This window comes from Galeopterus variegatus, unplaced genomic scaffold, assembly GCF_000696425.1.
Source record: "Galeopterus variegatus unplaced genomic scaffold, G_variegatus-3.0.2 Scaffold1759, whole genome shotgun sequence".
In the NCBI taxonomy this organism is placed as follows: domain Eukaryota; kingdom Metazoa; phylum Chordata; class Mammalia; order Dermoptera; family Cynocephalidae; genus Galeopterus; species Galeopterus variegatus.
The window spans coordinates 167,420-176,809 of NW_007727870.1; the positions used below are offsets into that span (position 1 = coordinate 167,420).

Here is a 9,390-nt window from a genome sequence, read left to right on the forward strand (position 1 = left end):
GCCGCCGCACTCCCAAGCAGCGCACTGTAGCAGTGCGCCACCTGGCCGGCCCAGGAAGTGTCTATTTTTGACTATGCTCAGCAAAATGGAGAGAGAGAGAAAGAGAGATTATAGCAGTCAAGAGATAAAATCAAGGTAATGGGTTTCAAGTGATATATTGGCTACAGATGACATGGATTCTTTTAAAACAGGTTAACAGCAGTGGGTGTGCACGGAGATGAACAGGAGCTGTGGCTCAGGAGATGTTAGTGCATTCTAGAAATGTTGTAAAGGGAACACACAAGGTTTCCAGAGCAAGTCTGCGGTGAGCGTGTGCTTAGCTGTACGTCTTATAGTCCAGAGGCTATTTCTACACTAGCCAGAATCATTGATGACTTTGATCCCTGGGTTTCAGTGCTTAAAGAGTAAGAAAATTGAGGATCCACTGTAGAGTAGGTCTCAGGGAACAAGCCTGTGGCAGTTTACTGTCTTGATAAGGCTTGGCTATCCCCATACGGGCTTGACCCCTCCACTGGTGGTGAATGGGAAGTCCATGCTATAAACTGGGTCAACGGGCAAAGAAGAATCTTCTACTTATTTTCTGTTTAATACAATGTCCCTGCTTCTTGGGGAGGGTCACCGCTGTGAGCCATCACATGGCTCTAGGGCTGGTGGGACGCTCCATACATCACACTGGCCTGCCGGGGCCCAGGCCATGCTCTTGCACAGAAGGCAGGTGGCCGGGGCCGGAGTGAGGCTGCAGCCCCAGAAGGGTGTCCCACTGGTGGTTATGGGGATGCCACATAACCCCCATCAGCAGCCTCCCCTCCCAGAGCCAGGTGCTCTGCCTCACGACCAGGTGCGCGCAGTCTGACCAGAAAACCAAGTGTCTTCAGCAGAAGGCCGGGAAAAAGAGCAGTTCAGTAACCAGGGAGGCTCCCGCCAGTGCTGGAGAAGACAGGAGGCTGGAGCCGCCTTACAAGAGACGCTGTGCGGTAGGCGCGAATGCCCAGGCTCCCGCAGGAGGGTTCGCTTTTCTTTAGCTTTTTCCTCTCTTTCCACTACTTCTTATGAAGTAGGATGATTTCAGAGCGTTTTAAGAGTGTGGTGACAGACATAATGGAAAAAAACTCTAAGAGATATTAAATTAGTTAAATAGGCAATTTCTACAGTTCGGAAATACTTAATGTCTTTGTGATTTCCACGTGAGCGGTATTGAGTGTTGTTGTTTTTTTTTTTTTCCCTGATGTTGAAATATTCCCTCAGACGTGAAGCTAAGCTCACCGTCAACCCATCAGAATTGCCTGTTACCGGGTGACTAATCCTTGTATCCAAAGGAAAATCAATGCTGAGGAAAACAAATGCCTTAAAATGAAAATGAATTTAAAAGGAGAAGTTGAGTTAGGACAGGGTCTGCTGGTGGGTGTTGTTGTACAGATGAGGGGCAGACGACATCAAAATCCTTTAACTGTCTGCTCTTACCCTACTTTATCCACACCCCCAAGCTCACCCTCAATCTCATACGTTCACTGTCGTCCTTACGAGGCCAGCCCACCTCTCATCTGGGTTTCTTGAGTTTCCTTTCACACTCTTTGTCCACATCCTCACCAGGCAGCACCACAGGGAACAGGTCACTGGTGAGCTCACTCATTCAATCGGCACCTGTTGAGCGGTCTGTGTCCAGGACCACACAAAAGGCAAATGGAGTCTACTCAGTGCTCACATTTCCCTAACATTTGCAGGCTGGTGCTTTGAGAGAAACACTAAAAACATCACGCAGAACAACAACAGTCGTAATAGAAAGACGAGGCTACCAAGCCATCAGTGGAGAGAAAAGGATACAATGTCTTTGTGAAAAAAAGCAGATGAGTGAGAAATTGTGACTTTCGTGTGCAGAAGCGGCAGGAGCTCAGGGGGTCAGACTCACCTGTTGGTTGTGTCATGAGGCCATGACCCACCAGGAGCAAGTGCACTTACTTAGGCGGGAACACCAAAAAACAACTTAAGAAAGTTAATATGGAATTAGTACACCATCCTCGGTCTGTTAAATTGTTTAATAAATGCATAAGAAGCAGAAATATATATAAAGCAAAAGTTCATAACAAAATCAAATTGTGATACAACCACCAGATGTCAATCACCATTAAATACATAAACATAATTCACAGATGAGTCACTTATACAGAGAGTACAGCAAGATCACTGCTGCTCGGGGCACATCGAGTTCTAACTTAACTGTATAATAACGCGGCTACAGAGATGACAGAAGGACACAGTAAGTCGCTGCTAAATGAGCCAAGAAAACCTCTGATCAGTACTTGATCAGAGTAATGCTGCTTCCAAAGGAAGTCCTGTAGAAATCTCAGGAAGGATTTCTTTGGGCGCAGAAACAAATACACCCAGTATATTACCACATAGGCTTATGCTGAGATGTGATGTGCTTTGTTGAGATGCGATGTGGTTTTGTGTGCTGCTCACTCTTATCGGCTGGGATGGGTGAGCACAGCTCCACGTGCCACTGACAAACAGCCGTCCAGCCTGACTGTGGAGCGAGATGCCCTGAGAAGGAGCTTCTAACTGTGTCCTTCATGTTGTCACCAAAGATTAAGATGTTGTGCTTACAATGAAGAATTAAGTTTCTATAGAACTAAAACATCTTTCATGAAATCAAGATGCAATGAAATAATATCAGGAAACAGAACATTCTCATCAATTTACAAGACTGATTCTACGTCACAGCATTAAATGACAGACAGAGACCATTCTCATCCCACACAGCCCAGATCAGAGGCACGGAAGTGATTGATACTGAGTGCTGAATTGTGGGATACTGAGAAGAGCAGGTTAAAAGTGGAGCTTTTAATGTAAAATGAATAAAGAAAAATAGGTAAAATCATCAGTGTGGAAGCTAGCTAAAACAACCCTTTGACAGTATGTGAAATGGGGAGATAGGGATGGGTATGTTCTCTTTGCATTCTTGCCTGTGAACTGCCTGGCATCACATCACTGTGTCCAGCTGAGTTATTTCCTCTAGACAGAAAAGGAACAGTTTCCAAAGCTAACATTCCAAGGCCTGGGTTTATGAGGCCTACGTAGCCTCAGACGTTAGAACTGACCCAGTAACGGTGCTGGGTACAGGTGTGACAATGAAGGAGAGAGGAAGGGGATGGGCAGGTGCATTTCAGTCTACACCCTAAATCTCCACCCATTCCTCATAGGGCCCGGCATTTCCGTGGAACTGGAAGCCTGTTCCTTAAAGGCAACAGAGTCCTCCTTTCTTTTCTCTTGCAACAGAGAAGAGTGCTCTCTGTGACTGCACTTCTCATTTATGGCTCTCAGAGAATATGCCTCCTCAAGGCATTCCTAATGCTCTTTCCTTGAATGTCAACTCCGGGCTGCACAAAGCCTGGGTGTTATCAGTGCATTCCCAGCACCGGGGGTGGCGCGGCTCCAACACGTGCCCTAGGGAGGGAGGAAGAGTGGAGGAGGTCAGCCAGGACAAGCAGTCCCTTCTATGGGTGATCAGGGCTCCATCCAGAGCCTTGCAGGATTCTAGCATGAAAAACCTATTCCAGATGGGGAAGCAGAATGACTACTTTCCCTAATGACATGCCCGCTGGATCACTCGACCATCCTTCAGCCTTCATGTGCACTAGAAGATTATTTTAGAAATGGAAATGCTGAAGGGGCAAAATGGACTTTGGTCATGAGTGACAGAAAGCAGCCTTTTCCAGCGTCTTCTTTGCAAGTTTCTTAAGTCTATCCAAAGGACCTTTCTAGCATGTAAAAATGAGGGCTCTCCTGATTTATGAACAGAGCAAAGCAAAATCAAAAACAAAAAAGTTATTCCACATCAGCCCACACCAATAAATATTCAGCCTTCTAAGGCTATTGTGGTTTGTAGCTGGGTGTGGAGTGAGTTGATCTTGCATCTCCAGTGTTTAAAGACAAAGAATGTACAATAAATTAGAGTCAGAGCAATACTGCCGGTCACCCCAGTGCATGCTTTCAGCAAGTGCACTTCACGGTGATGGACCTGTAGCCTGTCTTTGTAGTAAGCTGCTGTATGGCTGTACGTACAAACTCTAATTGATTTTGGGGGCAAGGCTGTTTCTCTTAAAAATCAAAGGGCAAGGCTGTTTCTCTTAAAAATCTTCTGTATCCAATGCTTAGGAGTGAAAAGAATGGATATTTCAAATTTTAAAAAAGTTAGTTAAAAATTGTTTTTATTTTTTAAAATCCTGTAAAAATGTTTTGATTTTTGTGGATCCTTGATAATCTAGCAACACTATTTTGCAAACAGATTGGCTACTTCTGAGACTAGAATCTTTTCTTTGAAAATATTGAACAGTAGAAGAGATTTATAATAATAAAGCCTATAATCTTACATAACGGAAGAAAAATATCTATGTGTACACGTATCTGCTTTGAGATAAAGTCACAATGATTGATATAAATGCTTTCACAATTTGATTTCAACTTAAACCATTACCACAGAAATGAGGCTTGTTTTATAGTATCTTCTATTCAGCTATTTTTTTCTGCATAGTTTAAATACATTTCCCTGTTCCTTGAGTTAAGCAGAATAGTTTAAGGTTTCGAAACTGGCGACTCTGCATACATATTGGGGCTTAGCATAACAGCAGGACATCATTAGGCAGCCAGCATCCACTGAAACTGGTGTGGTTTGATAGCTGTGCTTGAAAAAGCAGCTCCAATTGACATTAGAATTGGAAATAGGTTGGATGGCTGGCATTTCAGGGTGAGGGAGTACTGCCAGAAAGTAAAAGATTACTTCTTGCAAATGCAGATGCTGAAGGAACCAACCAGGATATGAATTACATAAGCCTTAAGATACATCAAGTGTTATTTATAAATAAGTCATGCCAGGTATCACAACATGAAATCTCAGCTTGAAGCAGATGGTAGAGACATTACTATTGCCTTAGGATATGAATTACATAAGCCTTAAGATACATCAAGTGTTATTTATAAATAAGTCATGCCAGTTATCACAACATGAAATCTCAGCTTGAAGCAGATGGTAGAGACATTACTATTGCCTCAAACTTCTATGTGCTTTAATGCCCATTGACAAGGTAAAATTGACATTTGTATTATCTTCAACAATTTCACGATCATCAACAATTTTAAGAATTGTAGTTGGAGACTAAAGCAAATTTTAGAAACTCCTTAACTCCAAGTTGCCTTGGGGTTTTTATGATCGTATATTATCATGAGGAGGGCCTCTGTTCCACACCTTGTTCAAATGCCTCAGATTCCCAAGGGGCTTTCAGAAGAAGCACTGCGTACTGGCAGAGGAAAAGCTGCATCTGCAATCTGCATGCCACCTGGGGATTTGCTTTTTAATGAGACATCAGCCACAGGTTATCTATCCACAATCAACTCTAGAAGCCACTCTTAGAAACTGGATCACACAGGAGCTTGTTTCTGGTGATACATTTTTATCCACAGAAACATTTGCTTTTAAATAATGAAACTTCCAAGATTCTACATGCAAATTAATGGAATCACAAAAGAATAAAGTCTTGATTCACAGACACTGATTTATCCCCCCCACCCCCCCTCTCTGCTAAACAACTCAGACAAAGGAGAAACTTTGCTCAAGGCGAGCGTGAAGGCAGGAGCTGTTCACAAGTCCTCCTGGACTTCAATCACACCATTATTGCAGGGCAGCGTGAAGCAGCACAGACTCCAGGAGAGAATGAGCATAACCCAGTGCTGAACCTCAAAGTCTGGGACACAGAGGCAAAGCCAGCCACAAAGCCCCCAAGCATATGGCACAAGACCCCGAGGATGTGGCGCTGCTGCAGTGCCCACACCCGGGCACTGGGAGGTCCAGAGTTCAGAGTGTCCTTGCATTTCTCAGCCACACCCCAATCACAACACCTTGTGAGCAGGAGAAAGAGGGCGAGTTAAACGAAAACATCCTAAACAGTAACCCGGGCCCACTCCTCGGGGCCTGTAAGCATTTTCCAGCCAGGAGCAAGACCTTAGACACTAAGAGCAACACGTCCCTTTCCCTTTTCCTGAATGGAAGCTACACTCCCCTACTCCTCAGCGCTCACCTTGCCGGAGCCCCGCTTGGGCACCCCCCTGTCACCACCAAAGAAGCGCCCCAGAGAGTCGAGGATGCCCGTGTCTCTGTGCCTGGGGAGGAAGCCGAGCCTGGCATGGTCCACGGTACTGGCGGAGGCCAGGTACTTGGATCCGTGCCTCTGGGAGGGTCTCTTCTGTGACGCCATCACATCCAGGCCCTCGGAAGTGGCTGTGCTGTCTTCTTGGATGGTCTGGAGCTCATCCGACTCGGAGGGCCTGTCTTTGAAGGTGTTGTCCTCCCTCCCCGGGGCATCTCGGGAAAAGAGGCGGACCAAGTGGGGGCGGCTCCCAGGGTCAGCTGGGTGGGCGTCCTGCCAGGCATTCTTCGGGTCCACTGTGCGCTTGGAGTCTGTCACCGCCGTGTCCTTAGAGGAGGTCCCATTGTTCTGGTTCGCATCTGCCTCTCCTGCAAACAACAATGAGATATGAATACAGGCCTGTGCAAAGCAGAGCATGGGACAAAGCTGCTTTCTTCCAGGGGTCTTGAATTAGCTGTCCCTATAAAATCCACAGAATATGAGCAGCGCCCATAAAGCCACAGGGCAGCCTCAGCCTGCCTTTGGCAAAAGCTAACCTGGATTGAGCTTCCTTGTGGCAGCTGTTTTACAGAAGGCCCTGGGAACTACCTCAGTTACTCAAGATTTGGCACCCTGGATAAAATGCACCAGGGCTTCCTGATAAAGTGACCTGAAAACACGGCAATCACATCAAAATGTCCCCTTGAGCACTGCAACTACTGTGCTTGGAGAGCCCAGAAGTGCAGGCAGCTTGATGGGATATTTGTACCCAAGAGGCCACGGTGAACAATCTAACCATGCTGGGAGCATTTATGTGACAAAAGGGGTTTTAAGTGTTTTTGATAAAAATGGAACTTCCCACATCTTTTGCAATTCATGCCTTAAAGAAGTGGGGTGTTTAGAATTCTTTCTTTCCCGGATTTCACAAGAGGCTTCTCACATTAGAGAATTGCTTATTCGAGACATTTTGATATGGCTTCTCCTCTGTATGCAGCAACAATTAGAATATTTGAAGTTGGAATGGGATATTTCATGTTGTATACCACCATCCCTTAGCTTTTCACCAAAAATACAGCATTTCTCTCACAAATGACAATAAATCCATTTGCTCTCAAGTAACAGTAAGTTAGGTTTAAGTGAACACCATTTAGTTAGTTTACTCTCCACACTCTTATCTACATAAAGTGTGGATTTTCTTACTTTCCTGTAACACCATCCACCCACCCATCCATTCAGCCATCCATCCATCCATCCATCTGTTCATCCATCTACCTATCTATCCATCTATCCACTCATCCATCCACCCATCTACCTATCCATCCATCCATCCATCCACCCATCCACCCATCCAACCATCCACCTATCCATCCATCCACCCATCCAACCATCCACCTATCCATCCATCCACCCATCCAACCATCCACCTATCCATCCATCCACCCATCCACCTATCCATCCATCCATCCATCCATCCACCCATCTACCTATCCATCCATCCACCCATCCAACCATCCACCTATCCATCCATCCACCTATCCACCTATCCATCCATCCATCCATCCATCCATCCACCCATCTACCTATCCATCCATCCATCCGTCTAACAGCATCCATCTATCCATCCACCCATCCATCCATTTACCCATCCATCCATCCACCCACCCCTTATTTATTGAGCACCTGATAGGTGTCGTGCACTGTTCTAGATGTATGGGTTACAGTGTTTAATAAGATATGGTCCTTGTCCTCATGAAGCTTACATTCTAGTGTGTGAATCAGGTGAAAATGTATGTTAAGGGTCAAATAGTGTTCCCCCAAATTATATATATATGTCATGTCCTAACTCCCAGACCTATTTGAATGTGACCTTATTTGAAATAGGGTCTTTGGAGATGGAATCAAGTGAAAATGAGTCATGCTGTATTAAGGTGGGCCCTAATGCGATGATTGGGTCTTGTAAGAAGAGGGAAATTTGGGCAGAGTCACAGATGCACGGGGAAGAGACTGGAGGAACATCGACAAGCCATGGGACTCTACCAGAAGGGAAGAGGCATGGGATAGATCCTCCCCTGGAGCCTTCGAGCCAGCGCAGCCCTGCTGACATCCTGACTTAGGACTTCCGGCCTCCACAACCATGACAGAACAAATTCTTCTTCTTTTAAGCCACCCAGTGTGTGCTCATCTGTTCTGGCAGCCACAGGAGACTCACACCATGTGTGATTTCCTATCAGGTAATAATAAGAAGAAAAGCAGAGCAGGCTAAGGGAGGTCAGGAGAGCACCTGAAGAGGTAACACCTGGATGGAAGGGGAGTCTGGGCCATGAGGGGGTTGGGGAGCCATTGGGGGCTCCTGGCACAGAGGCAGGCAGGACCCACCAGCAGGCCTGGGTGGGGGCAGGCTCCACGCAGTGCCAAGTCCAGGTGGGGGGAAATGGGAGCATTGTGTGCCTGGAAGGGGGCGGGGGGCAGGAAGTGTGGGGACCCACTGCCAGCTGAGAAGGGACTTCAGGGAAGAGAAGGGATTTCAGGGAAGAGCAGGGCTGGGGGCCCGCTGGCAGGCAAGCAGGGGCTTGGGCTGGGGGAGCTGCAGTGGCAGAGAGGCAGGGAGGCCTGTGCCGAGGGAGGCCACAGGTGCAGGGGTGCATGGGCTTTTGGCCCGAGCATCAGAGAATGGGCACAGCCAGTGTGACTCCAACACAGAGCCAAGAGGAGTGTCTGGGCCTGGAGCTGGGGGTCGGGGTGGGGGGAGCAGGAATGCATGGCCGGAGGCGGGCCACACTGCAGCCCCTGTGAGCTCGTAGCCAGGGGCATGTGCACACCCACTGAGGCCAGGTACCAAGTATCTATTTTATATTGGGTTCCTCAAAGGACACCTTTCTGTGACTGGGTCGGGGTCTCCACAGCACCCTAACCCAAGTTTCGATGATGTGCTGGAGGATGTACAGGACTTTATGTAAAATCCTACTCATGGCTATGATTTACTACAGTGAAGAACACAGCAGAATCAGCCATGGCAGAGGTGCTTGGGACCCTCTCCTCGTAGGGTCACTCAGATGTGGAGAATTTCTTTGGCAAGGGCTGTGCCCACACACAGGAAATGCTGTCCATTAGAGACTGGTATGGATTGAATTGTGTCCCCCAAATTTTATGTATTAGAGGCTTGATTCCCACTGTAACTGTTAAGGGTAGGAAATCCTATTATGGTAATTGAAACGTGGGGCTTTGAAGAGGTGATTAACTTGATGGTTTAATGGTGGTAGTGGGTGTGGTTCTG

The 9,390-nt window shown here is 46.7% G+C and overlaps 1 protein-coding gene across 2 annotated transcripts in view; it reads right to left on the bottom strand.

Annotated features, from left to right (window-relative positions):
• The window catches only part of MBP (myelin basic protein), a 43,882-nt gene extending 37,383 nt beyond the window's left edge, over window positions 1–6,499 (bottom strand). For both annotated transcript variants that reach the window (XM_008578793.1, XM_008578794.1), the window contains exon 1: window positions 6,069–6,499. In XM_008578793.1, the coding sequence (XP_008577015.1) occupies window positions 6,069–6,245 (177 nt within the window). In that variant the 5' untranslated portion in view covers window positions 6,246–6,499. The remainder of the gene's footprint in view (window positions 1–6,068) is intronic.
• Window positions 6,500–9,390: the final 2,891 nt, after the last annotated feature.